This window comes from Thamnophis sirtalis, unplaced genomic scaffold, assembly GCF_051295495.1.
Source record: "Thamnophis sirtalis isolate CommonGarterSnake01/CBP01778 unplaced genomic scaffold, rThaSir2_p1.2 scaffold_17, whole genome shotgun sequence".
Taxonomy (NCBI): domain Eukaryota; kingdom Metazoa; phylum Chordata; class Lepidosauria; order Squamata; family Natricidae; genus Thamnophis; species Thamnophis sirtalis.
In genome coordinates this window covers 3,670,921-3,687,388 of record NW_028261397.1, presented here as the reverse complement: position 1 = coordinate 3,687,388, position 16,468 = coordinate 3,670,921, and the positions used below count along the sequence as shown (strand labels likewise).

Below are 16,468 nucleotides of genomic sequence, written 5' to 3'. Positions count from 1 at the left end.
CAAGCTATTCTCCAAGGCACCTGAGGGCAGAACAAGAAGCAATGGGTGGAAACTAATCAAGGAGAAAAGCAACCTAGAACTGAGGAGAAATTTCCCTGACAGTGAGAACGATGAATCAGTGGAACAGAAGTTGCCTCCAGACGTTGTGAATGCCCCAACACTGGAAGTCTTTAAGAAGATGTTGGATAGCTATTTGTCTGAAGTGGTGTAGGGTTTCCTGTCTAGGCAGGGGGTTGGACTAGAAGACCTCCAAGGTCCCTTTCAACTCTGTTATTCTATTCTATCCTATTTTAAATTTTGCATGTCAGAAGGTGGCAAAAGTGGCACATGATATGGCAACTCATAAATGGGAAAACAGTTGCCAAGGTCCCTTCCAACTCTGTTAATCTATTCTATATCTTATCCTCACCGCTGCATTGGAAAATCTGCACTGAGGAACTTCTGTTAATATGAACCCAGAGTCAACATTATCTGAGGCTTAAAACGTCCTGTGTCTTGGACACCGAAAGGGGAAGAAAAGTTTAACTGGGGCACGGCTGACTTATGAAAGCAAAACTGATAGTCTTTGCTCCACCCTGACCCTGTTCTGAATCTTTTCTTTGTATTAATGGAATTGAGTGCCAAACATTAGCTGGTTTTAGCATTCAATGGTGCTCCGAGAGCTTGCTTCAGAGAAGAGTCCACAAAACATCACCTTTTTTCTCCTTTGCCAGCCTTGATGGGTTTAGTTATATATAACAGAATTGGAAGGGAACTTAAAGGTCTTCTAGTCCAACCCCCTCCCCCCCCACTCAAGCAGGACACTCATTTCAGAAAAGTGGGTGCCCAGTCTTTCTTAAAAAGCCCCAGTGATGGAGCAGCCAGAAACATCTGGAGGCAACTTCTGTTCCACTGATTAATTGTTCTGACTGCCAGGAAATTTCTCCTCAATTCTAAGTTGCTTCTCTCCTTGATTAGTTTCCACCCATTGCTTCTTGTTCTGCCCTCAGGTCCCTTGGAGAATAGTTTGACTCCCTCTTCTTTGTGGCAGCCCCTGAGATGTTGGAAGACTTCCAGTGTTGGGGCATTCACAACTTCTGGAGGCAACTTCTGTTCCACTGATTAATTGTTCTGACTGTCAGGGAAATTTCTCCTGGGTTCTAAGTTGCTTCTCTCCTTGATTAGTTTCCACCCATTGCTTCTTGTCCTACCCTCAGGTGCCTTGGAGAATAGCTTGACCCCCAAATATCTTTGTGGCAGCCCCTGAGATATTGGAAGACTGTTATCCTGTCTCCTCTAGTCCTTCTTTTCATTAAACTAGACATACCCAGTTCCTGCAACTGTTCCTCGTGTTTTAGCCTCCAGTCCCCTAGTCCTCTTTGTTGCTCTTCTCTGCACTCTTTCTAGAGTCTCCACATCTTTTCTACATCGTGGTGACCAAAACTGGATGCCGTATTCCAAGTGTGGCCTTCCCAAGGCCTTATAAAGTGGTATTAACCCTTCACGTGATCTTGATTCTCTCCCTCCGTTGATGCAGCCTAGAACTGTGTTGGCTTTTTTGGCAGCTGCTGCCCACGGCTGGCTCCTATTTAAACGGTTGTCCACTAGGACTCCAAGATCCCTCTCACAGTTACTACTAGGTTGAGCAAGGTACCTCCTATTTTATACCGATGCTTTTGTTTCTTCTTGCCTAAGTGTGTAGAACCTTATTTTTCTCACCACAGAATTTCATTTTTCCTCTATTTAAGTTCCTTAAAAACTTTGCACAACCTAAGTGGATGACACCAATGTTTTCGGAATTAAAAGAGGGTAGGGCTTCAAAGGGAATGTCATTCGACCAGCTTCAGACACAGAACTGCCGCAGTACAAGACCATGACAGTGACTTACAGAGAGTCCTCAACTTACAACCAGCCACTTAGCAACCATTCCAAGTTGTGACGGATGCTGGGAAAAAAACAACCTCTGTATGACCTGTGTTATGAGGGCTGGAAGGGAGGCTCTCCCGGGGTCACATGATATTTTGGCTGCTTGGCAATTTGCAATCATGGCCATTTGCCACATCCTGCAGTAGGATGACCATGCTTTTCATTTCTGCCAGAAATCCATGTTTACATCCATGGCGAAGAAGGGGTTCACTTAGTGACTGCAGCACTCACTCATTTAACCACAGGATTTGCTTTTCAACATATGCACTTAACGACTGCCACGTAATAGGTTGTAAAATTGGGCACTTTCTCTACATCTTATTATATAGGGTGGTGACAAGTTTTGGTCACCACATTATATAATAAGATGTGGAGACTCTAGGAAGAGTGCAGAGAAGAGCAAGAAAGAGGATTAGGGGACTGGAGGCTAAAACACACGATGAACGGTTGCAGGAACTGGGCGTGGCTAGTCTAGGGAAGAGAAGGACCAGGGGAGACATGATAGCATCTTCCAATATTTGAGGGGCTGCCCCAAAGAGGAGGGGGTCAAGCTACTCTCCGAAGCACCCGAAGGCCAGACAAGGAACAATGGATGGATACTGACCAAGGAGAGATTCAACCTGGAAATAAGGAGGAATTTTCTGACAGTGAGAACAATCAACCCATGGACACAGAAGTTGCCTTCGGAAGTTGTGGGAGCTTCATCACTGGAAGCTTTCAAGAAGAGACTGGAGTGCCCTGGGTCAGAAATTGTGACCTAAAAGGCCCTTCTGTTAATCTGCTTAGTGATGACCCACTTAATGACCATCACGATTTACGGCTGTAATTATGGGCTAAATTACAGTTTGTAAATCGACAGAACTGCCTGCATTGCCAATCTTGGCTTAATCCCGGTCATTGAAAAGCTAACCCAGATGCAAAAATCTTAACAGTGCATCTTGAAAGCAACCAAGCTAATAATTTCGTCTGGTGGAAAGAGACTCGTCAAAACTCTCTTCTTCTTAACACATCTGGCAAAGTTTGAGGGTTGTGCATTCGCGCATAAAGGAAGGAGTGTTGTTCTTGTGCATCACCCTTAAAGGCACTTAACGGGAAGATTTCACACTCTGGGGAAAATGGAATCTGAAAAAAACGGAAAACCTTACAGCTGGCAGCCGTGGAATTTGGCTTAAAGGTTTGCTTATTATCCGGGCCAAAGGGTGGGGACAGGAACAAAATATGGAGGGTTTTTTTTTTCCCCTGCCGGACCCAGAAATTCTGTTTTTCAACACATGATTTTGACAGAGGGGAAGAATTCCAGCATAAGACGCCTTTGACTGATCAGTGGAGAAAAAAATAAGTCTCCCAAGGCTTGAAATCAACAGGAGATCCATAAAAATCTAAAAACATGCATGGGAACGAGATCCTCTACCCCAGTTTTTCTCAACAGTGGCAAATTTAAGGGGGGCAGGGTATGGACTTCCACTCCCAGAATTCTCCAGCCAGAATGCTTTAAGAGGGATAGACTTCCACTCCCAGAATTCCCCAGCCAGAATGCTTTAAGAGGGATAGACTTCCACTCCCAGAATTCCCCAGCCAGAATGCTTTAAAAGGGATAGACTTCCACTCCCAGAATTCCCCAGCCAGAATGCTTTAAGAGGGGTGGACTTCCACTCCCAGACTCCCCCAGTCAGAATGCTTTAAGAGGGGTGGACTTCCACTCCCAGACTCCCCCAGTCAGAATGCTTTAAGAGAGATAGACTTCCGCTCCCAGAATTCCCCAGCCAGAATGCTTTAAGAGGGATAGACTTCCACTCCCAGAATTCCCAGCCAGAATGCTTTAAGAGGGATAGACTTCCACTCCCAGAATTCCCCAGCCAGAATGCTTTAAAAGGGATAGACTTCCACTCCCAGAATTCCCCAGCCAGAATGCTTTAAGAGGGGTGGACTTCCACTCCCAGACTCCCCCAGTCAGAATGCTTTAAGAGAGATAGACTTCCGCTCCCAGAATTCCCCAGCCAGAATGCTTTAAGAGGGATAGACTTCCGCTCCCAGAATTCCCCAGCCAGAATGCTTTAAGAGGGGAGGACTTCCGCTCCCAGAATTCCCCAGCCAGCAGGGAAACTGCAATTTGGCAGTTGGAATCTCAACCAGGCTCAAGGTTGACTCAGCCTTCCCTCCTTCCAAGGAGGGTAAAATGAGGACCCGGATTGTTGGGGGCAAGAGAGGCTGACTCTTTAAACCGCTTAGAGAGGGCTGTAAAAGCACTGTGAAGCTGTATATGTCTAAGTGCTATTGCTATCACGTGACCTTGGGACACTACGACCGTCATAAACATGAGTCAGTTGCCAAGCATCTGAATTTTGAATCCCATGGCGTTGGGGATGCTACATTGGTTGTCAGTGTGGAAAACGACCAGAAGTTACTTTTTCAGTACCATCATAACTTGGAATGGTCACTAAATGAACTGACGTAAGTTGAGGACTTCCTGTATTCTGTTATTCCGCTATTCCCTGAAATATTTATTGGCCGGCAAGAGTTTCCCCCCTCCCTGTGAGGCTCATATTTCTTTCCATAGTCATCTGCCTTTGCTTTTAATGCTGGGCCTTTCCCTCTTGGGTTGAACCTCTGGGCTTTTAAAGTATTATGGGATGCTCGCCTAGGCTCATCGGCTTTTTGGAAAGCTCCAAAGGCTCATTTCCCTGAATCCCTTAAGTGATTTGAAATTGGGATTTAAGCCACTGAGTTGGCTCTGTTAACTTCTGTGCTGTTTGGTTTTAACCTTCGACTTGATAAATGTTTCATTCCTTGCACATCAGCACACCTTGGGAGGAAGGGAGGGAGGGAGGGAAGGAAGGGGAAGGGAGGAAGGAAGGAAGGAAGGCAGAAAGCGATGGAGAAGGAAGGAAGGCAAGAAGTGGAGAAGGAAGGAAGGGAGTGATGGAGAAGGCAGGAAGGAAGGAAGGAAGGAAGGAAGGCAGGAAGGAAGGGATGGAGAAGGCAGGCAGGCAGAAAGTGATGGAGAAGGAAAGAAGGAAGGAAGGAAGGCAGTGATGGGGAAGGAAGGCAGGAAGTGATGGAGAAGGAAGGAAGGCAAGAAGTGGAGAAGGAAGGAAGGGTGTGATGGAGAAGGAAGGAGGGAAGGAAGGAAGGGATGGAGAAGGCAGGCAGGCAGGAAGTGATGGAGAACAAAGAAGGAAGGAAGGCAGGAAGTGGAGAAGGAAGGAAGGAAGGAAGGAAGGAAGGGAAGGAAGGAAGGAAGGAAGGAGGAAGGGATGGAGAAGGCAGGAAGGCAGGCAGGCAGAAAGTGATGGAGACCAACAGAAGAAGGAAGGCAGGAAGTGATGGAGAAGGAAGGAAGGAAGGCAGGACGTGATGGAGAAGGAAGGAAGGCAGGAAGTGGAGAAGGAAGGAAGGGAGTGAAGGAGAAGGAAGGAAGGAAGGAAGGAAGGAAGGAAGGAAGGAAGGAAGGAAGGAAGGAAGGGAGGAGAAGGAAGGCAGGCAGGCAGGCAGGCAGAAAGGATGGAGACAAAAGAAGGAAGGAAGGAAGGCAGGAAGTGATGGAGAAGGAAGGAAGGAAGGCAGGAAGTGATGGAGAAGAAGGAAGGCAGAAAGTGGAGAAGGAAGGAAGGGAGTGATGGAGAAGGAAGGAAGGAAGGAAGGAAGGAAGGAAGGAAGGAAGGAAGGAAGGAAGGAAGGAAGGAAAAGAATTGTTCTCACTGTCAGGAAAATTTTCCTTAATTCTAAGTTGCTTCCCTCCTTGATTAGTTTCCACCCATTGCTTCTTGTCCTGCCTTCAGGTCCTTTGGAGAATAGCTTGACACCCTCTTCTTTGGGGCAACCCCTGAGATATTGGAAGATGCTATCATGTCTCCCCTGGTCCTTCTTTTCATTCAACTAAACATACCCAATTCCTGCAACCGTTCCTCGCGTGTTTGAGCCTCTAGAATTCTGCAGTTCTCTTAAGATGACAGCATCAAGAAAAATGGCCTACATGACAGCAACCTAAAATAAGTGGCATTCTAAACCCAAGCCTCAAAATCCGGCAATGTTACTAAGCCACAAGACAGCCAGCCTGCCTGTTGCCTCCAATTCTGTGCCGTTTGTGGGTCACTTGCTTCAGGTTGCCTTGGGATGACACCTCTGGCACCTGAGCACAGAGCTGCTTAGAAACCACCGGCATCACAACATCTTCCGAGAAAACAAACAAGGAGAAAAAGGAGCTTTCAAAAAAAAAATCACATGGCCCCTGATTCTACCCACTGAGTAAAGCCAACGCAGCAGCTCAGACTTTGAGGAAAACCAGGATTTTCAAGCAAAAAGCCGTTCAGGGTAGGATTAAACAGCACGCATGTCTGTGTGGGGGAGGGGGAGATGTGTGTGTGGGGGGGGCCACACAGGCATGAGGGGGGAAGGGTGCGTGTGGGGGGGGGGGCGCACACATACGTATTGCAGTTTGGGCTTTTGGGTGCACTTCAGGCATTTAGTCCGGAAAAAGTTAGCCATTACTGCTCTATGGTAAGATGGGTGGCCAATATATTGAATGATTGAAATGAATGAATGATTGAAATGCATGAATGAATGATTGATTGATGGAATGAAATGAATGATTGAAATGAATGAATGAATGAATGATTGAATGATCGATTGAATGATCGATTGAATGATCGATTGAATGAATGAATGACTGAATGAATGATTGAATGAATGATCGATTGAATGAATGATTGAACGATTGAATGAATGATCGATTGAATGAATGATCGATTGAATGAATGATTGAATGATTGATTGAATGATTGATTGAATGATTGATTGAGTGAATGATTGAATGAATGAATTTGTTTGAATGAATGAATTTGATTGAATGAATGAATGATTGAATGAATGAATGATTGAATGAATGATTGATTGAATGATCGATTGAATGAATGATTGAATGAATGATTAATTGAGTGAATGATTGATTGAATGAATGATTGATTGAATCAAATGAATGATTGAATGAATGATTGATTGATTGAATGAATGATTGAACGATTGAATGAATGATCGATTGAATGAATGATCGATTGAATGAATGATCGATTGAATGAATGATTGAATGATTGATTGAATGATTGATTGAATGAATGATTGAATGAATGATTAATTGAGTGAATGATTGATTGAATGAATGAATGATTGAATGAATGATTGATTGAATGAATGATTGAACGATTGAATGAATGATCGATTGAATGAATGATCGATTGAATGAATGATTGAATGATTGATTGAATGATTGATTGAATGATTGATTGAGTGAATGATTGAATGAATGAATTTGTTTGAATGAATGAATTTGATTGAATGAATGAATGATTGAATGAATGAATGATTGAATGAATGATTGATTGAATGATCGATTGAATGAATGATTGAATGAATGATTAATTGAGTGAATGATTGATTGAATGAATGATTGATTGAATCAAATGAATGATTGAATGAATGATTGATTGATTGAATGAATGATTGAACGATTGAATGAATGATCGATTGAATGAATGATCGATTGAATGAATGATCGATTGAATGAATGATTGAATGATTGATTGAATGATTGATTGAATGAATGATTGAATGAATGATTAATTGAGTGAATGATTGATTGAATGAATGAATGATTGAATGAATGATTGATTGAATGAATGATTGAACGATTGAATGAATGATCGATTGAATGAATGATCGATTGAATGAATGATTGAATGATTGATTGAATGATTGATTGAATGATTGATTGAGTGAATGATTGAATGAATGAATTTGTTTGAATGAATGAATTTGATTGAATGAATGAATGATTGAATGAATGAATGATTGAATGAATGATTGATTGAATGATCGATTGAATGAATGATTGAATGAATGATTAATTGAGTGAATGATTGATTGAATGAATGATTGATTGAATGAAATGAATGATTGATTGATTGAATGAATGATTGAAATGAATGATGGATTGATTGAATGAATGAATGAATGGATTGAATGAATGATCGATTGAATGAACGATAGAATGAACGATTGAATGAATGAATGAATGCATGCATGCATGAATGGGAAGAGAAGGGAAAGGAACATATAGGCCATGAGCCAAGGTGGCGCAGTGGTTAAATGCAGCACTGCAGGCTACTGCTAGATCAGCAGGTCAGCGGTTCAAATCTCACCGGCTCAGGGTTGACTCAGCCTTCCATCCTTGCGAGGTGGGTAAAATGAGGACCCGGATTGTTGTTGGGGGCAATATGCTGACTCTCTGTAAACCGCTTAGAGAGGCCTGAAAGGCCTATGAAGCGGTATATAAGTCTACTGCTATATAGGGAAGGGAAGGGAAGGAAATGCAGCAGCTGAAAATTTTCTCCGCAATACAGACAGTCCTCAGTCACTTTGTTCAGTGCTGTTGTAACTTGAAACGGTCACTAAATGAACTCTTGCAAGTCGAGGACTCCCTGTACTCAAAGAGTACATCGATACGGCGTGAACTTCAGAGGCCCCTCTCAAGTGTTGAGCCCGCAGCCTTAGAAAGCTTTTCGACCTGACGCCGAAACGACAAAGGGGGGGGGGGGCGTCTGCCTTTTTTTCTCACAAATGCTGCTGTGTGGATTTCACAGCATTCATTCAAGGCTGTGTGGACGGTTGATTTCCTAGGATTTAGAGCAGTCGCTCGGGCCAGCTCCGGCGGGGTGGCTAATCTAAGCATTTCCTGCAATTCAGAAAAGTTGCAGCAAAGGCACTTCCGGGGGGGGGGGGGGGGGGAAGCAGGACCCCCCCCCCCCGAGAACTCGTGTGCATGTGTGCGTGTGTGCGCTGAGAGAGGAGGAAGAGGCTTACGCTGGAGGGGAAAAGGCACAAAATTTACATTTTTCTTTATCGTTCTTTACAAATAGTGAAACGAACAGATTCGACTGATCTCCCTATTTCTACACACACGCACACACACACACACACACACACACACACAAACACACACTGTAGGGTGGGATAGGCTGCTTGGTTCCAAATGACCCAGCTGGCATTTCACCGTGGCACGACAAAACCGCGCTCGGCTAAGCCGCGCCCGATTAAACCGCGTCGCTGACGTCATCAACAGGGCGACAACAGCCAGCGCGGAGAAAGAAGGGCGCTTTAAATAGCGCTTTGAAAGCAAGCCGATTCAAGTTAAGGTAAGGGTTAGGTTTAGGGTTAGGTTTAGGGTTAGGTTTAGGGTTAGGATTAGGTTTAGGGTTAGGTTAAGGTTTAGGGTTAGGTTAAGGGTTAGGTTTAGGTTTAGGGTTAGGTTAAGGGTTAGGTTTAGGGTTAGGTGTAGGTTTAGGATTAGGTTTAGGGGGGTTAGGTTTAGGGGTTAATTTTAGGTTTAGCGTTTACAGCGTGCTTCTGTCTCCACGCTGTTGTCGCCCTGTTGATGACGTCAGCTACGCGGTTTCGTCGAGCGCCCTTTAGTCGAACGCGGTTTTGTGGTGGAACCGCATTTCACGGCTAAAGGAAGACTTGAACCCACCACCTCTTTGCTTTGTAGCCTTAATAGATCAAATAGACACTGCAGTTCCATCCAGCTGCCTCTGAATAGGAGCTATGATGTTTCATTTAATTGCACAACACACACACACACACACACACACATTCCTATTCCCCCCCCCCCACAACAACCTTGTGGGGTGGGATTGGCTGGGAAAGACAGACTAGGCCAAAGTCACCTATAAGCTGGCATTCGTGGCTAAGACAGGACTTGAACTCAAGCCTTAAGGACTAGATCAAATAAATACTGCGGTTTCAGCTCTTAAATAGGACCTCTGTTGTTTAATTTAATAGCACCACACACACACACACACACACACACACACACATATCACTTTGGAGCCATCACTTCCTGCTAGGCAATCAGACAGATCGTTATCTCTCAAGTTTGCTGCCCGTATCACGGTTTCATTTGACTTTGCAGCCTCGCACACACAATCCGGGCTTTCTTAGTGGTCTCCCATCCCAAGGCGGCACTAAATCTGCTGGCCAGCAACCCAGCTTTCTTTGCGTTGGCTTTCAGCGTCCCAACAACCTGGCAACAACCTCCACTCCTGGGTGTGTCCCTGTACCGACAATCTCCTGCCCGCCACACCTGTCCATACAGGTAGTCCTCGACTTACGATGGTTTGCTTAGTGACCGTCCGAAGTTACAACAGCACCGGAAAAAAGTGACTCAAGGTTGGGTTTTGTTTTTTTTAAACTCTTACGACCTTGGTGACATCCCCATGGGTTGTGTGATCAAAATTCAGATGCTGGCCAAAGGATTCTCTCTCTCTCTATGTGATCTGTGTGTGTGTGGGGGGGTCTCTCTCTCTCTCTCTCACCCACTCTGTATGTGTGTTTGTGTGATCTGTGTGTGTGGGGGTCTCTCTCTCTCACTCACACACACTCTGTATGCGTGTGATGTGTGTGTGTGTGTGTGGTCTCTGTGTGTGTGGTCTCTCTCTCTCTCTCTCTCACTCTGTATGTGTGTGTGTGATCTGTGTGTGTGTGCTGTGTGTGGTCTCTCTCTCTCACTCACTCTGTATGTGTGTGTGTGATCTGTGTGTGTGTGTAGTCTCTCTCTCACACTCACTCTCTGTATGTGTGTGTGTGATCTGTGTGTGTGTGTGTAGTCTCTCTCTCACACTCACTCACTCTGTATGTGTGTGTGATCTCTGTGTGTGTGTGTAGTCTCTCTCTCACACTCACTCACTCTGTATGTGTGTGTGTGATCTTTGTGTGTGTGTGTAGTCTCTCTCTCACACTCACTCACTCTGTATGTGTGTGTGTGATCTCTCTGTGTGTGTGTAGTCTCTCTCTCACACTCACTCACTCTGTGTGTGATCTGTGTGTGTGTAGTCTCTCTCTCACACTCACTCACTCTGTATGTGTGTGTGTGATCTGTGTGTGTGTGTGTAGTCTCTCTCTCACACTCACTCACTCTGTATGTGTGTGTGTGATCTCTGTGTGTGTGTGTGTGTGGTCTCTCTCTCTCTGTGGTCTCTCTCTCTCTCTCTCTCTCTTTCTGTGTGTGATGCGATCCTCTTGTTGTGTGACCTTCAGACAAGCAAAAGTCCATGGGGAAGCCAGATTCACTTAACAACCGGGTTACTAACTGAACAAGTGTAACAATTTGCTTCACAACGGCGGTGAGAGGTGTCGTAAAATGGGGCAACACTCAACCACCGCCTCACCTATTAGCCATGGAAAGGGTTCGATTGTGGTCCGTAAGTCGAGGACTACCTGTAGGACAGGCCCAAGACCCCTCCCTGGAGCCAAATTCAACCCCCCCACCCTCATCTGACTGGGTCTTCCTTGTCACGCCAAGTCCTGAGACCCTCCCCACTTCAGATAAAAGACCCCAATTTCTCCTTCTCCCCCCACCATAACATACTCCCCCCATTCACAGGGGCAGCCCATATTTGCTTTCCCCAACTCACCCCCTCCCCTCAATTCCCCTGCTCCCTTCACTGAAGCCCCCCCTCTCTTAAAGGCATCAGCCCCCTTCCTGCAAAGCCTCTCCCCATTGTTGCAACACTACTACAAAACCCATACTTAGGAATCACAAAGCCCATGCTACATAGCCTTCAGTCCCTCCCCGACCCCTTTTTCATCCTTCCCCTCCCTCCACCAGACCCAAAGACAGGCACAGCCCGCACCCCATTGTTGCAGTACTACAAAACCCATACTTAAGTATTACAAAGTCCATGCTATGTAGTCCTCAGTCCCTGACCCCTTTGCGTCCCTTCCCTCTACCAGGCCCAAAGACAGCTGCAGCCCCCACCTCTCAATTCCCTGAAGCCCCCCTTAAAGGCAGCAGCCCCCTCCCCATTGTTGCAGTACTACAAAACCCATACTTAAGCATTACAAAGCCCTCAGTCTGTCCCCAACCCCTTTTTCATCCTGTCCCCCCCTCCACCAAGCCCAAAGACAGGTGCAGCCCCCTCCCCACAATTCCCCCGAAGCCCCCCTTCCAGGCAGCAGTCCCCTCCCCATTTGTTGCAGCAGTACTACAAACCCATACTTAAGTATCACAAAGCCCATGCTGCGTAGCCCTCCGTCCCGACCCCTTTTTCAACCTCCCCCTCCCTCCGCCAGGCCCAAAGACAGGCGCAGCCCTCTCCCCTCAATTCCCCTGCTCCCTTGACTGATGCCCCCCCTAAAGGCAGAAGCCCCCTCCCCATTGTTGCAGTACTACAAAACCCATATTTAAGTATTACAAAGTCCTCAGTCCATCCCTGACCCATTTTTCGTCCTCCCCCTCCTTCCGCCAGGCCCAAAGACAGGCGCAGCCCCCTCCCCTCAATTCCCCTGCTCCCTTGACTGATGCCCCCACTTAAAGGCAGCAGCCCCCTCCCCATTGTTGCAGTACTACAAAACTCATACTTAAGTATTACAAAGCCCATGCTATGTAGTCCTCAGTCCCTGACCCCTTTGTGTCCTCGTCCTCCCTCTACCAGGCCCAAAGACAGGCGCAGCCCCCTCCCCACGATTCCCTCGAAGCCCCCCTTCAAAGCAGCAGCCCCCTCCCCATTTGTTGCAGCAGTTACTACAAAGCCCACACTTAAGTATTACAAAGCCCACGCTATGTAGTCCTCAGTCCCTGACCCCTTTGTGTCCTCGTCCTCCCTCTACCAGGCCCAAAGACAGGCGCAGCCCCCTCCCCACGATTCCCTCGAAGCCCCCCTTCAAAGCAGCAGCCCCCTCCCCATTTGTTGCAGCAGTTACTACAAAGCCCATACTTAAGTATCACAAAGCCCATGCTGCGTAGCCCTCCGCCCTTGACTTCTTTTGACCTCCCCCTCCCACGGCCAGGCCCAAAGACAGGCGCAGCCCCCTCCCCTCAATTCCCCTGCTGCCTTGACTGACGCCCCCCCTTAAAGGCAGCAGCCCCCTCCCCATTGTTGCAGTACTACAAAACCCATACTTAAGTATTACAAAGCCCTCAGTCCGTCCCCGATCCCGTTTTTATCCTCCCCCTCCCTCCTCCAGGCCTAAAGACAGGCGCAGCCCCCTCCCCACAATTCCCCCGAGAGCCCCCCCTTCAAGGCAGCAGCCCCCTCCCCATTTGTTGCAGTACTACAAAGCCCATACTTAAGTATCACCAAGACCATGCTGCGTAGCCCTCCGCCCCCGACCCCTTTTTCGACCTCCCCCTCCCTCCGCCGGGCCCAAAGGCAGGCGCAGCCCCCTCCCCAGAGCCCCCAGACCCAAAAGCGCGGCTACCTTTCCGCCTGAAGAACGACATGGCGGCGCCGGCGGGGCAGGCCTGGGCCGTCCCTCAGGGCTGCTGGGTCGTCTTCCTCCTCCCGCCGCCGCCTCCCGCGCCCCACACCGAGGCGGCGGAGGAGGCGGCAGCCGCCATGTTGTCAACAGCGGCGGCCGCGGCGCAGGCTCCTTTTTCCGGGCGGCGGCGGCAGCGGCGCGCAAAGCCTTTCGGGAAAGGAAAAAAAAAAAGGACCGGCCCGGAAGCCCTTTAGTCGTCATGCGTCATTAGACCAATCAGAGAGAGCGAGAGAAAGGAGGAGGCGGGGCATTGAAGGAGAGGCCATCTTGGAAGAGGGCGCCCGGCGCAGGAGAGTGGAGGAGGCGAAGAAAGCCATCTTGGAAGAGGGCGCGTTCTTCCGCGGGAGGACCTCTCGAAGCGAGGCAAGAGAGAATCCCGCCCGGCTTATTCGTGAAACAGATGCGGATGCCCGTTCAGCCATCTTGGATAAGGGCAACTGCAAGAAACCTAGGAGAAATCAATTCCTGAGAGAGGAGGAGCTGAAGTCGCGACGACATGACGTGCCATCAGGCTTTAAGATGGGGGGGACTTCCACTCCCAGAATTCAACAGTCAACATAATTTAAGATGGGTGGACTTCAACTCCCAGAATTCTCTTAGCCAGCATGCCTTAGACTATGTTGATTTCAACTCCCAGAATTCCTCAGTCAACATACCCATATTTGCTTCCACTCCCAGAATTCCCCAGGTAGCATATTAACCAGATTAGAAAATTGACCCATACATATTCTAATCTAGTGTTTCTTAATCTCAGTTTTTTAAAATGTGAAACTTCAACTCCCATAATTCCTCAGGCCAACTGAAATCCACTCATCTTAAAGTTGCTATGAACAATGTGATTTTCCAACTATACATTTTTAAAAGGATAAATAAAAAATTGTGAGGTGCAAAAGCAAAGAAAATAGAATGGCAATCAAATTAATTTATTTCTGCCTGATGTATTATCTTTTTGTGTAGCACATATTCTCTTAAGAAGCAACGAAGAACACTTATCAACACACGTGAAAGCTTTTATTTTGTAAATAGTTTTTATTATTTTTATGATATAACCATCTTTTCTTAAACAGTGTGTCATCTGGGTAGAAATATTTGTGCAATAACCATCAGAATTTACAATATCATTCACTACATTGATATTAATTCTCTAATCATTCACTTATAGTATATTAAAGTTGAACAGTCAATTTGTTCATTTTTCCCTCTTAACATATCTTCCAATAAAAATAGAATACCGTAATAACATTAAGCACAATCATTATCATCATCATCATATTAACAATTATCATATTGTTTACATCTCTATCTTAACATATTTCCTCTTCTTCTTTAATCTCCTTTTATTTCCATCTTCCATTTTTATTCTATAACCCTAACCTGTGAAAGCTTTTTAAAAAGTTTTTGTTGCTACATTTAATAGGAATAGTCCAATCAGTTAGCAATAGCAATAGCAATAGCAATAGCAGTTAGACTTATATACCGCTTCATAGGGCTTTCAGCCCTCTCTAAGCGGTTTACAGAGTCAGCATATCGCCCCCACAGTCTGGGTCCTCATTTCACCCACCTTGGAAGGATGGAAGGCTGAGTCAACCTTGAGGCGGTGAGATTAGAACTGCAGATAACAGCTGAAGTGGTCAGCTGAAGTGGCCTGCAGTACTGCACCCTAACCACTGCGCCACCTCGGCTCTTCAGTTCTACACTGAAATATTAATTCCAGTGCATGAGAATAATGTATTTTCACTGCTACTAGAAAACAAGTTGTAGACAAAGGGAAGATAAGAAGCAATGAATCGAGCCATTTCCCAATTTGTAAACACTGCCACTATAACATTCGAAGCTTTTTGTTAGATTTGAAGTGAGTTCATTTATAATCTTTCAAAGTCAAGGTCTCTCCTCCCTCCACTCCAGCTATTGAAAGAGCTCCCAAAAAGCACCTGTATAAACAACCCATGCTCTTCCCACTATCACTCACAGTAAACAAGCTAAGAAACCTTGAAGTGTAAAACAAATGATCAAGGGGGGGGGGGGGTGGACAATATTTCCAGCCTCCAGTCTCCAAGTGGCAGTGTTACTTCCTTTCCTTCTATTGTTACAGACCTCTTTGTATTCCTTTTAATATCTTCTTTATAATCCAAACTTACAGAGAAAAGAAAAGAAAAACTTTAAAATGGAGGAAAAAAACCATCCAATCCAGCATTGTAAAATTAAAGGAAAAAATTCTTAATCCATTGGTATATAAAAAGAAATTAAAAGTAGAAGAAGAAAAACTAATCCATTCAGTTTAAAAAATAGGAAATGTTTGCAAAAGTTCCATCCATGAAAAACGATTTAAAAAAACAAGGATAACACACTGTTTAACGTAGCTTAATTCCGCCACTTACTTTCTTCTGTTTTCAAATTTAATTTAACTTTTGATTTTTTTGTGTAATCTTTTGTCTAATAATAAAATTTCCTCATCAAACGGCACACTTCTTTGTTTTCCTCCCGTTCCGGAGCTGTCCCAACTTCAGCAGCTTCAGTGGCTGCGATTCTATCACCGGCAAGAAGAGGTTCTCCTGGATCAATCAGGGACTTCACGGTGTCCCTGAAAATAGCAGGACGTACTCTTCCCTGTCACCGTCTCTTCGGGACGGTTTAGGTCCAAAAGGACCATCCAGTGGCAAAAGTATAGACTGCAATCTTGGAGCTCCAAGATCTCATGTCATCTCGTTGTGACGTCAGCTCCTCCTTTTTTCAATCTGTGTTTACAAATTGGAAAATGGCACAACAAGAAAAAGAAACCTTAACACTGCAAATGATTATGTTTGGAATTCAAAAGATCTTAGCCGTGACAGAAAAAATTGAGAAGAGATTAGAGAATATCGAACGCAGCACAGTAAAATGTGATGGAAAAATGGAGGATGTTTTATCAAATGGAAAAAGTGGAGGACAGAGTTCTAAAAATTGAAGGGAAAAATAATCAAAGAAACAAGAAAACTGTTGATATTGATAGTAAGCTAAACCTGGCTGGAAATGAAAAGAGTGGAATATGGAAAGGGGAGATAGATGGACTGGAACTCTATCCCAGACTTCAAAGTATAGAAGAAAAAAAAGAGAGAAAAATTGATGGAAGTAAGGAGAGAAACTATATAAGAAGCACGAGTGATAACTAAAGATAAGCTGATTAAAGAAGCAAATGGAGGGTTTCGAGTTTACATAAGAAATGAAATGAACAATAACTTGCCAAGAGAAGTCTATATAAGACTTACCAAGAAAT

The 16,468-nt window shown here is 45.4% G+C and overlaps 1 protein-coding gene across 1 annotated transcript in view; it reads right to left on the bottom strand.

Annotated features, from left to right (window-relative positions):
* AKAP10 (A-kinase anchoring protein 10) overlaps positions 1–13,356 on the bottom strand; it is a gene marked incomplete in the record, with an annotated part of 65,733 nt that extends 52,377 nt beyond the window's left edge. Inside the window, 1 exon segment of the mRNA XM_087702804.1 lies at positions 13,156–13,356. Within this exon segment, the coding sequence (XP_087558930.1) occupies positions 13,156–13,177 (22 nt within the window).
* Positions 13,357–16,468: the final 3,112 nt, after the last annotated feature.